The 16070-nt window shown below is 39.3% G+C and overlaps 1 protein-coding gene across 1 annotated transcript in view; it reads right to left on the bottom strand.

Moving 5' to 3' along the window:
* Nucleotides 1-7567: 7567 nt before the first annotated feature.
* Nucleotides 7568-16070, bottom strand: part of LOC111655938 (CUB and sushi domain-containing protein 3-like) — a 73976-nt gene continuing 65473 nt past the window's right edge. Inside the window, exons 25-31 of the mRNA XM_023407506.2 lie at nucleotides 15302-15481; nucleotides 14793-14858; nucleotides 13573-13731; nucleotides 13093-13205; nucleotides 12205-12292; nucleotides 10906-11047; nucleotides 7568-10154 (exon numbers count right to left, since the gene is read on the bottom strand). Of these exons, the coding sequence (XP_023263274.2) occupies nucleotides 9995-10154; nucleotides 10906-11047; nucleotides 12205-12292; nucleotides 13093-13205; nucleotides 13573-13731; nucleotides 14793-14858; nucleotides 15302-15481 (908 nt within the window). The 3' untranslated portion in view covers nucleotides 7568-9994. The remainder of the gene's footprint in view (nucleotides 10155-10905; nucleotides 11048-12204; nucleotides 12293-13092; nucleotides 13206-13572; nucleotides 13732-14792; nucleotides 14859-15301; nucleotides 15482-16070) is intronic.

Genomic DNA, 16070 nt, shown 5'->3' with positions numbered 1-16070 from the left:
TAGCTAGAAGCATTTAGAAGCACCACCACTCAGTCATGGAATTTTGTGCTCAGACGCCATGTGTTTAGGAACAGGGAAAAGACACAAAAAAAAAGACTAACTTTAGTCACAGCCAACCAAATCTTTCTTTCAATTTTGTGAATGTTATATGGTCTACAGCCAAAGGAGACAAAAGTACAAGCCAAGAGGAATCCTGTGTCCTTCTGTATGATTTAAAAGGACTGCCATAATACATGGCACCCTCATTTAAATGAGAGTGGGAGAGGACAACACATGTTCTTAGAATGTTGCTCTGGTCCGAAGAGGCGGTTCAACAAAAAGAGCCAAACAGAAGTGGCAGCAAACTGCATGGACAGATGGGGTCATTCATCATCAGGAGAATGTAGCCGCCTCCATACTCCTCACTCCCCACTTTATGCATTATGTTGCATACAAGCACCATAATACACTCCTCTAATCTACAGTAAACAGCTAGAATGAAGTCTGAGTCTGTTTTACTACGAGTGATTTCAATTTATAAATTACCAATAAAATCTGATAAATTATCCACAAAAAGAGTGTAAGCTGAGGTGTTCTTGAATCCCAGAATGCAGCTGTGCTGCTGTGTTTTTGCCCTTTTGACATGATGCGGGTAGGAGGGCGTCCAAAAACACACACATCCAGTGATCCTTGACACCAAAATTACATGTCACCCCTTAATAGCTACTCACACACCACTTCTGGTGCCTCTCCCCGGGGCATAGTCAAGTTCACAGTTAGTCACCAAAACACTGAATGGAGCAACAGAAAGAAAAAAAAAACTAAATAAGTAAATAAATAAACCTGTACTTAGACCTGTCAGTAAACTGACACAAATCCCTGGCATGCACAGCCATGGGTTTTCTCTGTGTGCTGTTTAATGGACAACTTAAGCCGTTTTTTTTGAGAAGGCGCTGCAGGCACCACTGTGGCACATTAAGATCAGCAGAAGACCATGTGATTATTCCTCGCAGGACAAATAAGCTCAATCATATGCTTAGATAGCATCATATGTGACACACTTTCCCCACCCTTTCAGTTTAATGCTGAAATGAGTTCCACTTCCTGCAGAGCATGCATGATAATAAATCCAAAGTGTCAGCATTCTATGATTTATAATATAGTCCTTAACTGAGTGGTTATATATCATTGCCCAAACATTTCATTGACTGAAGCTGAAATGTCAAATATTAATTCATGGCTCATAACAGGAGCTTTTTTTCTCCTCCATGTGTCTCTCAAAATGTTGCAGTATACATATTGTGATCAGTGCACAGAGGCACCATCCCTCTCTCTCAATGAGTGTCATGTGTTTCAGACAGGTGGAATCTAAAAAACATACTGTCTCATATTCAGAAAAAGCAAAACATCTGTTGACGTCTTCAGAAGACAGACAACACAGACAGAGCACAGCAGACTGTGTTGAATAAATCTGAATGGTTTATTGATTGCACTTGCCATAATGTTCTTGGCTTCTATATATAAATTGTAGAACTGTGCATACTGTACAAATGTAGCACTAAACATCACAATAAAGCCAAGCTCCTTGTAGCACATTATGCAAAATAAAAATTTGTATTTTCCAGATGCTTCTTGCTGTGTGAAATGACTTTGTTAATGTTGTGCATAAAGCCAATGAGAGATGTTTTTGGTTTGTCCAAGAAAACAGAGGGAGAGTAGAAATACTGCTCAGTAATTCTGGCCCTCTGAATAAAATATTAAATGTGCTGTTTCAGTGATGAAGCTGAATTACTCACTCACAAGCTGCAGTGATCAAAGGCAGGCTCCTCTGTTGTGTTTCGGGCTTTCTTTTCTCTAGATTTTCCTGAGGGGAATTTTTGGAGAGCGTAGGAGGTTTTTATGACTGCTGTGATTGAGGTTTTGAGAGCTGATGAAATTACAATAATGCGCTGTGTGTTTTTTAAACCGCACTCATGTCCTTCGTAAGGCTCATCCTCCATACAGCGGAGCACATTACCAGCTTCAGTTTGATGTCTTAAGGATATGTCTTCTGGGAGAAGTGATTTTCTGTCTTGAAAAACGCCATATGTGACAGATGTGATTGGCTGGGCAAAAGCATTTTTTTTTTCAAAGAATAAGAAAAAGAAAAAATCTGTTGTGTGCAGCCGCTTATTTGACATTAGACTGGATCTGCTTCCTTCAGGAGTGTGTCACAAGGCATTAGAAGCTAATTTAGAAAAGTTCCACAATTAATTGCTAGAGACAGGGGGGCTATTAAGTTGGACACCCTGTGAGCAATTAGATCGAAGTTGTCATGTGCCGAGAAGAGCTTTGGTGTTCACACCGGGTAGGTATAGTATATCAAGGTCATATGGATCCAGCAGGCTTTTGTAATTCTGTTCACAGGTATTCTGTGATCTGCATCTCCAGGAAAGAGTGGATAACGAGCTATGAACAGGAGGCACTTGTTTGTTTGTTTTTTACTGTTTTCACATTGTGTTCTACAGTTTTTTGAAACACATTGTTAGCATGTTATGACCTAATCAAGTATTTAGCCATTATGTTGTATTTTGAAACACTAACAGAGAAAAAGTCGCCATGAGAGGAGGGAACAAGTTTTGCTCCCAGATCAGTGAACTGATTGAGTTAAAGAGAAATGGTTTTAAGATGCTCAGTGGTATGCCTACTGGAATCAGTAAATTAAAGGAATAGTTTGACATTTTGACAAATGCACTTATTCACTTTCTTGCAGACAGCCAGATTAGAGGATAGATGCCACTTTCATATCTGTGTGCTAAATATCTAGCTGCAGCAAGTAGGTGGTTAGCTTAGCTTAACATAAAGTCCAGCAGCTCTGAAGCTCACTGACCAACAAAACCCAAGTTGGTGTTTTTGGTAAATTATGTGTCAGACTACTTCTTGGCTAGCTACAGAAAACTTGCTGGTGTGTCTGCTAGTTGCATTGCAACCTCACAGTGACAACGAGAAAAAAAATATGAGACTGATATCGTCTCATCTAACTCTCAAAAAGAAAGAGGAAAAGTGTATTTCCCCAAAATGTCACACCATTCCTCTAAGGTTCTTTGAGAAACCTTTCTTTTAAGTTCAGGAAGAAATAAAAGCAGCACATTGAGTATGGTGCCACTGTTTTAGGCACAAAAAGTAAAGTGAGGGTGCTTTCAAAAATAACAGTTTTTATTTCTTGTCACTGAAAATACAGTGGCTTCAGAAAGTATTCAGACCCCTATATTTTTTGCACACTGTTCTGTGTTGTAGATTCAACTTTAAATGGATAAAATGTTTTGCCTATCAATCTACACTCAATAACTCATAATGACAAAGTGAAAACATGTTTTTATGAAATTTTATGCAAATATGTTAAAAATCAGAGACTGAAATCTCTGTTTTACAAAATCATTCAGGCCTGTAAATTCAGCGTCTTTGGCAGCAATTACCACTTTGAGTCTTCTCCGGTAAAGTCTCTACAAGATTTGCACAACTGGATTTGGGCAGTTTATCCCATTCTCACTGGCAGATCCTCTCAAGCTCTATCAGCATTCATCCTTTCCTCACTTCTGACCACTCTCCCTGTCACTGTCGCTGAGAAGCATAGCATGATGCTGCCACCACCATGCTTCACCGTAGGGATGATATTAGCCAGGTGATGAGCGGTGCTTAGTGTTCACCAGACATAGTGTTCTGAGTTCAGCTGGAGTTCAATTTTTGTTTCATCAGACCAGAGAATCTTTTCTCTCATGCTCTCATGCTCCTTTAAATGCCGGGCTGTCATATGCGTTTTACTCAAAGTGGCTTCTGCCTAGTCGTGCTACTATAAAGGTCTGATTGACAGATTGCTGCTGAGATGGTTACCCTTCTGGCAGGTTCTTACATCACTGCAGAGGAACTCTGAAGCTCTGTGTGAGTGGCAGTTAGGTTCTTGGTCACCGCCCCACTTGACCGGTTACTCAGTTTGGTGGACTGTAGGAACAGTCCGGTTGGCCTTTCCCTGATCTCAGCCCATAATTTCATCTACAGAGGTCCTTGGATTTCATGGTTTGCTTTTGTCCTGACATGCAGTGTGAACTGTGGGACTTATGGACTTGCCTTTCTAAACTATGTCCAGTCAATTCAATTTCCAACACATGGACTCCAATGAAATTCTGGACACATCTCATGAATAATTAAAGAGGATGCACCTGAGGGCAGTTTGGAGTGCTACAGAAAAGGGTCTCAATACTTTTGTAAATGGGAGATTTTAACTTTTTGATTTCTAATAAATTGGCTAAAAGTCCTAAAAACACGTTTTCATTGTGTCATTATGTGTTATTGCGTGTAGATTGGTGGGCAAAAAACGTAAAATTTTATCAATTCAAAATTAAATCTACAACACATTAAAGTGTGCAAAAAGTGAAGCGGTCTGAACACTTGGTGAAGTCACTGCACTCCTTTATGGCCGGTTGTATGTAACTAACCCTATGAATTTGGGACCTATCTGACATCTCCCTGATGGTTTTGTGTGAAGAACCTGAACGTCTAAAGTGCCTAAAATGTTTGCACAGTACTGTATGCATCTGAAAATTACCATTATTCTAATCAAATGTATAGTATCCTAGTAATGTCAGGTGCTCAGTGGGAATATCCTGCTACATTATGGATCCTGCTCATGATTTATGATGGGAACTGCCTAATAATTAATCATTTTGCTGGAATCTGCAAAACCCTCCCTGTGTTCAGCCTCAGTGAGAATAAACGTGCCCCTCCACCAGAGACACACACACTGCTGCCCTCTCAGTTGCTCTCTTGATCATGTTGATAGTGATCATTGACCTCAGTGTAATAATCAATTCATATCAACCAGACTTCCTCAATCTACTGTAAGCTATTTCCCAAAGCCCGTGTGATTTAAATGCGGGTTAAAAATTTATTTTGCTGAAATGGTTATGGAGTAATTTACATTATTCATCCACTTTAAGATTAAAAACAGTGTATTAAACTATATAACTTTTCTAGGTCCTGCTCTCTGAAACCACAGAATCTTAAATCCCAGTCTATTTTCCAAGACATAACCTTCACATGAATTTCACTGTTAGGAGAAGGGAAAATGCTGCCAGTATGCGCATCATTAGGAACCTGGGCTCTTTAAAATCTGGAAGATCATTAGGTGGTTTGGGGTTTGACTGCTTGATTTAAAACATGTAGATGAAAATGTTGAGCTACAATAATAAGAAATGTTTTTCAGACTTGAGACAACAAAGACACAACATTCAGATAGCTTTACCTGTATTTAAATGTGTCTCCAATTGGTATTTTTGGGGGGGTTTTCCTTTCTCAACAGCTTCCCATCTGAATCAAGAACAGCCCACCACCATGAGGACATCTGGCCAATGAGAGCAGAGTGGTTGAAAATGGCTCATTAGTGAAAGACTGGAATATGCGGGGAGAGAGAGAGAGAGAGAGAGAGAGAGAGAGACAGGCTAGTTAGTCAACTGACAAAATCCAGCACATTAGAGCCAAAAGATCCATGAAAGCAAACACAACTCATTATGCGTCGACACGCGCGACGGAAGAAAACCAACAACTTCACCGACTTGTGCCTCTCTTGGTACACACAAGACATTATGCTAAGCAGGCTAGGAAGTGAAACACTCTGCCTGTTAGAGGATTCTATCAACAGTGCTCCTTCAGATCAATAAGAGTTCCCGTTGTTTCATGCTGGTGAGAAAACCAGTGTTATGTACAAATCCGCAAGTACTTCCATCTATCATGCGATGTGTCAATATTGCAGGCTGGCGAAGTTGTGGGGTGTGATTTCATGGTACACATTCAACCCTGTGATGAAAGTGGAGGAACGCCAAGGGGTATCGAGACATCAGAGGGAGCCAGGAACATCCCTTCATTGTACCCCTGCATGCACCTCTGCAAATTGATTTCCTCTAGCAGGCACATGTCTTCGCCACAAGACCACAAATGCCTCCACGAACAGGACAGTGAAATCAGCTTACTGCACTAACCTGCTCAGTCACCAGATCTCAATTGAGCATTTGTAAGGATGACACGGTACAAACTGCTGCAGAAGCTCGCCGCTGAACACGGGAGAGGCTCCTCAAGGGATTCTCCGACACAGAAACCAGAGCTCTAATGAAGCTGTGCTGCTCTAACAGCAAATGGGGGGTCAAGTCAGTGTTTAGACAGTGTTACTATTAGTGTATTACACTGAGCGTACACCCATATTGAACAAACACCCTGAGCCTATTTGGCATCTCGGCGTAGCACCAGCTTATATTGCATCATTACCCTATGGGTAAAATCTGCTTGATGAAGCTTCGGAGAAACTTCAGTGGAAAATCCTTCTGGCAAATATTTCTAATCCATACACAAATCCCCGGCTTAGACTTTAAAGTATATGCTTAACCTGGGTCTGAAATCAAACCAGTTCCTGCCAGTCAGATGCATGTTGTTTGATTTTATGGGGCTTCTTCATACTTTCTTTATTGAGTGTTCTGTGATCTCTGTCACTCTCCTCTGCAGATCATCTCTGCTTTGATTGCTGCAATTAGCTTCATCCTAGTTCATTACAAAATATCCTGAGAAACTGCCAAGTCTGTGGCAGGTATCCACCTCTTTCAATCCAGTCTGTCGCTAAGGGATGTTAGAAGGCCAAAGTTTTGCCCCCGTCTATAATTACTGATACTCTACTTTGTTCAACTTTAAATGAAATAAAAAAAGCTAACATCAACAAACTCTCTTCAGGCATACATGTCTTGATAAATCCTGCTCTTTGTGCAAAAACAGGGTCATGTTTCCCTCAAGTGCTTAAAGAGTCATGTAAAAAATTATTATTATAATTTTTTTTTTTGCCAGCTCTTCGTGTACCAGGCAGTCCATCAATGGTCAATCATAGAAATCGCCCACTTGGAAGATTTGCAAAAAACAAAAAAAAATTCCCTCTGTAAAACATCGTAGATGCAAAGTAAAGTACATTTAAATGTCATTTCATTCTGTGGAACAGCTCTTATCTTTTTAGAGTAAATTTAAGCTATTTGTAAGCACTGATAGTGACAGAGAGAAGGGCAGGCTAAATGAGACTCAGATCACAGCGGAGACAAGGGACGCTCAGAGTAGCTAATGCAGCAGTTTTACTGCTCTTCCATGTGTGGATGGATGATGCGCCTGATGGAAAGTCAAACTGCACTACAATTTCACTTCTTTTAAAATGTTTTTTTTTTAAGTTGAGACTGAATTTCTGCTCAAACCAGATGGAAATGTTAACAAGGATTACTGGCTGCTAAAGGCAGTCTATAAGGATCTACAGTGTTCCTTCAGCAGAGATAATATCAGTGCTAAGCTTATTTTTGCTAAACCAAGCAGTGGTCGTTAACTAGAAAACTCATTAAAAAAACTCTAAAGGTGCAACGGAGAGAAGAAGCAGACAACAATAAACATAAAACAACCACAGCAACTTTCTGCTTAGTATGCTCCGACAACCTTCCTTACATTGCAAATACACTGGCAAAGTGTATTGTTTCACCATGTAGGCAAAACCAATCCATTACATTTGTATCAATAAAACAGAATAGCAACATTGAAGTTCATGATTTCATATTTTATATATAAATTAAGGATTTATACATTGCTGATAAAGAAAAAATACAAAACATTTTTTGATCTTACATGACATTTACATGTGGAATTTTACACAACATATTCAATAACTTACAAATGCTTTATTTGCATAAAAAATATATCTCTTTACAAAAGTTTTGTAATATGTACATATTCATATACACAGGACCTTGAATGGGTTAACAATTGTGTGGTACATTTAAAAGCATTCTACTCTACTCTGGAGTGTGATGTGAGACTGACTTGCTGTATACTGTTTTTACCAGATGCATATCTTTTCTCATCCATAAGAAATACGAACTCGCAAAATATATTACATATTGATAACACAAGACATGTTGCCAAAGAATGCCATCAAGTATCAAAACTGTATAAATGTACAAAATGTAACAGCAATGACAGGAATCAACATTGTGGTACAAAGTACTATAGCAGCAATTGCTATACTGGATCGCTTTTTGCCAACATGCACAGGTATGAAACTGTGAGCTGCTTTTCAAACACACCTCTTTTCAGATAAACCATCAGAGCTGACATCGCTCAGCTAAATCATCGCAAACTGTGCAGATAAATTACACTGATGTACAGTTTTACTAATGCAATACATGTTATGTCTTCTTTAAAAACATATGCCCATACAGTATTCAAGGCACTGCAATGATGTACAAATGTGATGAGAGTGTCAAATTCAGTTTTCATTTTTAAAACATGGATGGTGATGGGTGATACCATACTGATGGTGGCTCATGTTTAAGTGTGCAATTTTTTTCATGTGTACTGTACATTTGTTGGCAGAAGCTGATGGTTCAGTAAGACACTGAAATAACCACTTGAATCAGTCGGAGTCAACAAAATAGGCCAAGGTCTGTATTCATCAAGTGTCTCAGAGTAGGAGTATTGATCAAGAAACACGGTTTCCCAAAAGAATTACAGAACAAACATTGCTCAGTTTATTAACCAGAGATGATGTGGAAGTTGCACTTCTTTGATTTTGGAATTACTTTAAAGTAAGGCAGTTTACATTTCTAAATTTTTTTCAGCATAAAACAAGACAGAGTTCATCTAATGTCAGACTGCCAACTGACATCTTTGCGCTTCAAATTAGCAACATCCAGGCTTAAATAATGGCTTATGGGAAACCTGGCCAGCTGCAGATACTGTGCACTGTGCACTGCAGGCATTCTTAACCTTCTCATTCAATAAAACCTGAAACAATTAAGCAAGGAAGCCCCTACTTTGAGATTCTTGATATATACACACTCAAGGCTAGGGGTTAATTCACTTCATTTTGCTTCATTTATGATACAAATACTCAGAGCAGGAAAATCACAATAAGATAAAACACCTGAAAATAAACCAGTTTTCACAACTTTTCACTAACTTAAGGACAGATTAAACAGATGGATGATTAGAGAACAGGCCCATATAACCAATATGCTGAAAGTCACAGTTTGCCTTGACTAGAGTCTCGGACTAGTCAGCAATTTCAAGTCTCATTCCTGTCAAAAACAAATTCACTGTACACAACTTGATAGTAAACTTAATGCTTTATATCTCTTCTGAAGAAAATGTACTCTATTGTCTGAGAACCTGCACCTGGAACAATAAAAGCCCTAGCATTCCCAGTGGCATTTGAAAAATTGTACTGCACTTCAGTAATTAAATCCCCGGCCATAGATTTTGCCAGTAGGAGGTACCATCCAATTAAGAGGTATCATTGACCATATAACTTTGAACACACTACTGCACCGACACTATTGAAAGAGAGGCATTTTCTTTTTCATTTCTCCATCGCCTCTCACACACCCCACAGCTTGGAAAACAGACTCTGAAGATTACATTGATCAACTCACAGTTGAGAGGCTCTTCACCTCCATAAGAGAAAATAACTCTCATCAAGATGAATGTGAGACTAAGACAAAAAACAAAAAAACAGGTCTACATCTTGTCTGTTATCTTGGAAAAAAAAGAAGTTTAAATTTTTCATTTGGCATTGTGAAGTAACCCCTCTATTTATACTAGAGAGCATAAAATACTCTATTTTATCTATATGCCAGAGGCTCTTTTTATTCATGAAGCCAACACTCACAGAGTGTAAAGAACACTTCTCTTCACCGAACAACGGGAAGATCTGGAAAGGTGTGGAACCTCCCCTCCTTCTTTCTTTAATCGTTTACCTTCTCTATATGATCAGCTGCAACCGCAGGTGTTGCTGGAAGTGTGCTTTATGTTTCTGAGCAATTCTGTGTCCTTTTTTTTATGTTGTCAGAAACAGGGAAAATATAAATATGTCTATATATATATATATATTCATGTAAAGCAAACAAGGAGAAGTTGTATTATCCATCTCTGTATTTCTGTCCTCCTGTCTTTCTCTCACACTTGGTAGACATCAAACCATGGTGCAGATGGTGTTGAGATTGGGGTCAAAGCGGACAACTTTCCCCTCAGCAGCTTTTGTGTTTGTGTTGTACATGGGATTCTCAAAAGTAGCCTGTCCGTTGTTGTTCTCGTGGACAGAACATCCTGTGTACTGCGCTTTATCTGTTTTCCTGAGGAAAAAAAAAGAGGGTGGATATTAGTTGAGAGACAGTATCCCGATTGTTTACCCTCCCTCCAGTTCAGTAAACATGTTTCCATTATCTTGGTGTGGACAGCTTAACAGTAATTACTGTTGAAAAGAGCAGTCAGAGGAGACCATTGCCAGTTCACTGAGAACTAACATAATGAGTGTAAAATTTACATGTGACAGGCTCTACATACATGACTGTTTTGCGAGATGAGAAAATCCCTCTATCTAGACACCACACACACACACACACACACACACACACACACACACACACACACTCTCTGTACGATACATCTAGCACAGTACATTTTATATCAAAGTAGTTCTCATTTAATACCTGACGTACACTGCTGTGTAATGTGGCTTGGTGGGTAATATGTTGACTAACATTGCATCATGCTTTGAAGCCTCTCACAAGTAAGCTACTGTATCCAGTGAGGAACCTTACTGCAGAGAAGCAGGCTGTGGAAGTGGGCCACAGTGTACTATCTACCTCATCTTGATGTGCACCTCCTCTGGCTGCAACTCTACAAACATCTACATGAATCTGTGTTTCTGAAACTTTTTCAACATCAGATCTGTGGTAAATAACTTCAAAACTCAACCTGGGACTCAGACTCATGAAAATGTACTACTTTCTTTTCATGTGGGAGCCAAACAGATATAGACTACAGTAGCAACTAAATCTGGGTGTCAAGCTATATTGGAAGACACCAGGATACACTACATACCGCTGTTTGTAGAGATAAAAACCGAGGCCTGCAAAGATGAGGGCAAAGAAAGGCACAAGGATAGCAACAGCAACAGAACTGCTGTTGGTGGAGCCGTTGGTTTCAGGGTCAGTGAGTGTAACATTCTCTCTCACACTCAAACCTGTGAAAAAAAACAACATTATATTTATCAAAAAAACACAGAAAATAGCCAATATACAGTGTATGTGCATGAAGAAAATATTTAGATTAATAAAATGGCATAAAGACAAACACTGGAGAAACCAAATGGAATAACAGAAAGATACTTATCATCTGCTGGTGATGATGATGATGATGATGATGATGATGATGATGAAGAGGACGATTATCACAAAAATGGTAAGTCGGAGACGCCGCAGTCAATTGGTGAAGACGACAATCATAATGACCGTACTGATAATGATCAGTGTGACTGTGATAATCTTGTTGAAGACAATCATGAGATGATGACAGTAATGTTGAGCACAAAGAAAGGGAGGATGATGATGTGTGAGGGAATAATCTACGACGCTGTGTGACTGTGGAAACAGGTGGCTGACAGCAGGTACGTATTTATCCCGTCAAATATAGAGCAAATATTATGCAGCTTTATTGTTTGAAAAGGGTTTTAAATCTTTTTAAACTGGGGTACAAATTGCCATTGAACCTGGACTAATTACATCATAGTACTGCCATGGTAACAGTAGGTGTTACTGGAAATAAACATAACACCGCTTTCGTATTTTAAGAAACAATGCTTCAAACAAAACCTGTCATAACATTTCCTGTATTCTTATAAATGCCCCCATCTGTTTTCTGTGTGTGAAAGGAGGATAAAGTATCTGACAATGACAATGTAAGATTTATTTACAGTTTGGATTTGCCATGAAAAAAAAATCCTAAATGCCCTCCAGAGATGTTTTATGACATGTAAAAATGTTTCGACTAATAATTAGTATCTGATACGATTATTCCATAAAAACGCTCCATTACCTTGTTAAAAGATCTTATTTTGTCACCTTAATTGAAAAACTCTAAGTCTTTGCATCTGCAAATATTATTTATTTCAAAAGTTAAAGTGCTGGACAGAAGAGGTCTCCTACTCTTCTGCCATTCTCAGTGTACGTGTGCTGAACGTTTCGATTTTCCCTCAGCACATGAATATGACAACAACCTTCTACTGTCAAACTATAGAAGGCTGTTTAAATAACATTATATTGTGAAAAAAGAAGATGGAAGATGAGAAGAAGTAACCAGTTGCTATGGTGCTCATTGTCCGATGTCTGAAAAGACACATACCGAGTCTCTGTAGTCCAAACTGTCCATAGTCTTTACCCTGTATGAAGCCTTGGAATACATAGCTGCCACCCTCGGGCTCAGCTGAAACCTGGTGGAAAAAAACATAACAAAGAACTCAAGAAATAGTTCATTTTGTTTCAACTGCATGATAAAATGGGATTTTTCTTGGCACCTAAGAGAGTGCTGCATCTATTCCACACCACATCAAAAACATAAATATATGCTGTATTTAGTATGACAGTCAACACATTCTGTCATGCTACATTCAAAAATAACACCTTTGTTTTTTTTGAAACCACGCTCTAGAAGCTGTGCAGTATGCTATCAATAGCTCAGCGGTGTGCAGTCACCTGTCACACGTTGTTATTTAGTTGACCTTGAAGTTTTTTTTTTTAGAGGAGGAACTTCAATCCTACCAAAAAAATGTTCTGCAGTTATTCCAGTTCCTTTAGATGTAATGTGTGTGCCTGAGCTTATTCAGCAAATTGTCAATTTGGGAGTGTGGAAATGGTTCATACAGAGCGCCTGGTGCATCTGATCTACAGCCAGTGCAAATATATGTAAATAAAAACAGACAATAAGCCAGGAAATTACTGTTCTGCTTGTTGTCACAGTTTCTTCTCATGTACTGTGATTTTTTCCTTTGTTGGCGTGGCAAGTAGGATGAGAAAAAAACTAATAATGAGGAAACATTGGCTTGATTCCATCCAAGGAAGGCTTATTATTGGCTCTGAAATGGTTAGAGCTGCATTGCCTGTAACATTCTACTTGTCTGTCATACTGAACAATAAATGAATACATAATTATATCAAATAAAAGACAGTCACGGCTCTTGGCTACTTCTAAAAGATCACTGTCCAGCTGCTCCCAATTCATATGTATACTCACAAATCCGTCCATTGCCCAGGTCTCATCAGTAATCCTGCTCAAGGAGCTGTGGGCCAGTGCTCTCATCTGGTACAGCAGGAGCATTAACCGTGCCTCCTGGCGTTTGTACACTCCTACAAGGTAGACAACAAGAGGCAAGAGGAGAAATGACAGGAGAAAAAAGAGAAGAGAAAGAGAAAGAGAAAGAGAAAGAGAAGAGAAGAGAAGAGAAGAGAAGAGAAGAGAAGAGAAGAGAAGAGCCGGGGGAGGAGATGAGTGGCTCTTGAGTGGGCAGTTAGTCAGTCAGTCAGCACAGACTAATACATCCATCTTTAGAGCCAATAGTTAATTTCCACTCTCATGCATGAGATCATTTGGTGATTGACTGATTGACATGAGGCACCCTCAGAATAAATGGAAGTGACACACAGAGGCAGTGAGAGGAGGAGAGGGGAGGTGGAAGGGAGGAAGTAGAAGACAGATGATTTATAGATGACTCACCAGAGAGCAGAAACTCCATGCTACTGTCGCTTAAAGTTACATTGACTTTTCCCGTCGTGACATTAAAGCTTGTGACTGTCAAAGTCATTGGCTGTTTCTGGCCCTTGTAATCATAGGAACCCTTCCAGACGAAGTCAGGGGCAAAGACGTCGTCAGGAACTTCAAGGAAAGGAAAATAAAGGAAAACTCATTAAAAAATGCCATTAAAATAATACCATAAATGAACTGAAAGAAAGCATAAGAATGAAAAAGTGGAAGTTATCCTTCTGATAAAACCAGAAGTATATAATGTGTCATTTTTAAGCAACTTCAAATTGATATTGTTTTTAATGCAAGCTGAATACGTGCACCCACGCTGCAAAATGGTAATTAGATATGCAGCTGAATCAACATATCAAACTGCTGATAACAATCTTTTCATTCAATTTCATTTTATTCCATCTCAGTTAATGATAATTAAACACATTCTGAGAGAGATAACTCTGGACTCACTCTGTGAACTCTGCAGAACTTTTTTAATAGTTATACACTGATAAAACTTTTTATAGCTCTGTTATTACAGCACACTCATTATCCGCTGGGAACTGTTTACTTCACAATTATAGGGCAATTATCAGTGCAAAAAAGGTGACTGTTTGTATTGAGTACCAACAGATATGCCTAATAACAGTCAGAATAATTGCCTAGTATTTACTAGATATTTTCAGTAATTGTTGGCACAACAGGTTAATTTTTAAGAGATGAAAAGGGGATTTAGAGGCCATGCGAAATTATTTACTATAGCTTATTTCCTGCAACTGATCAATCAAAATACTGTACTACCCACACTTCCTTTTACAGTCACCGAGACGAGAATTACAAGTGAGGCTGATGTGAATGTCATTCATTTGTCAAAGACAAATTAATTAATTAAAAATTTCCTACACAATCACACATTTAGAACAAAGTGTTTGTGATTATTTCTTTCTATTGCAGTATGACAATGACACCTTGTTGCACCAATATTTCCTGATTTTAATTACATTACACTGTATGAGACACTAAACCTACTGGATAGGTAGCGGGCTGCAGTTCCAACTCTGAGCACAGTGCATGCCATAACATACAGAATTTGCTCTAAAAATGTTCCTACAGCTGATGCTAGTGGCAAAAAACAGACGGATGCGTGATTGCAGATCTTGAGTCTATCAGTTGAACAGCTTGTGCAATTCATAACTTACCATTTACTTTTGGGCTTGGTGTCCCTGGTACAGGTTTGACAGTTTTCTCATGTGATTTGGAACCGACTGCAGAAGAACATGAATATGTATGTCACAAAGATGTAGTGACACACAGCAAGGCTTAACAGCTGGAGAATGTTGGCAAAGTAAACACTGCTCAACTGTAACATGATGCCTGCATTAAACTTTCCTTCACTTTGTTAAGAGCTCTAGTGGCTCATTCTAACACAAACATTTACAAATCCGCACAATGCTGAAACTTCAAGTTAAAAAAGAATCTTGACAGGCACATAGCAATTAGATGACAGTAGAGTGACTTAGTGGGTTTAAAAAATCTGAATGTCTCATTATATTTGAATAAGTGTTTATTTGACCTATAAGTTTATACACTTGTATACTCCTCTACACCCCTTCCACCCTTATGCACATGACTAATATTGCTCATCTTTTACTCCACCCTGCCATCTCTCTCTATCATCTACCCCTGCAGACCTCCAGCAACCACGTACCTCTGCAGACAGGCACCTTGCCAGCCCAGCTGCCGTCAGAGCGGCAGACACGGTGCTCTGAGCCCCCAGAGAGGAAATAACCTGGCTGACAGGTGTACACCAGGGTGTAACCGTAAGAGGGAAGGTCCAGACCCACAACGTCAGCATTGGCCGGGCTCCGCGGCTGCTTGCAGGAGTGAGCTGGAGAGCAAACAGAGGGCAGACACATTAGCACACACACTCACATCTACACCCACCGCACATACAAATGGAGCCAGACACACGCACGCACGCACGCACGCGCACACGCACACGCACACACACACACTCAGATAGACAGGAAGATAATTAAGTATTCAGTGGGAGAGAGAGGGAGAGATGTGGGGAGGGGTTTGAAAAAAAGAGGACAAAAAAGAAGCACAACTGTTTTACAATTTAATTGAGTCCAGGAAGCTATTAGGAAGTATACTGATGCTTCAATATGTCTAGTTTCTTTTCTGATATGAATATGAACACTTGTGGCTTGGGAGATGCACGGTTTAATTTTGGACTGAACTAACTTGTAAAATGATGAGGCCTTAAATGAAGTCAAAACAATAACTGTCAGTTGTTAGAAGTATTTTAATCACAGCCTTTTATTGCAAACCAACAGGTATCTGCAACAGAAAGATCCTGCACCAACTACTGGCTATAATTCAGGTAGTAGTTGGAAAAAAAAAGACTGGGGGTTGTTTTTGTATTTCTTGCACTAATTAAAATTCAGACAGGACCAAACTAGACCAAGCTCACT

Source organism: Seriola lalandi, unplaced genomic scaffold (genome assembly GCF_002814215.2).
Source record: "Seriola lalandi dorsalis isolate HSWRI2012SDOR001 ecotype SW California unplaced genomic scaffold, Sedor1 jcf7180002054336, whole genome shotgun sequence".
In the NCBI taxonomy this organism is placed as follows: domain Eukaryota; kingdom Metazoa; phylum Chordata; class Actinopteri; order Carangiformes; family Carangidae; genus Seriola; species Seriola lalandi.
Note: the sequence above shows the minus strand (reverse complement) of the source record. Positions and strands in the feature narration are given on the sequence as shown.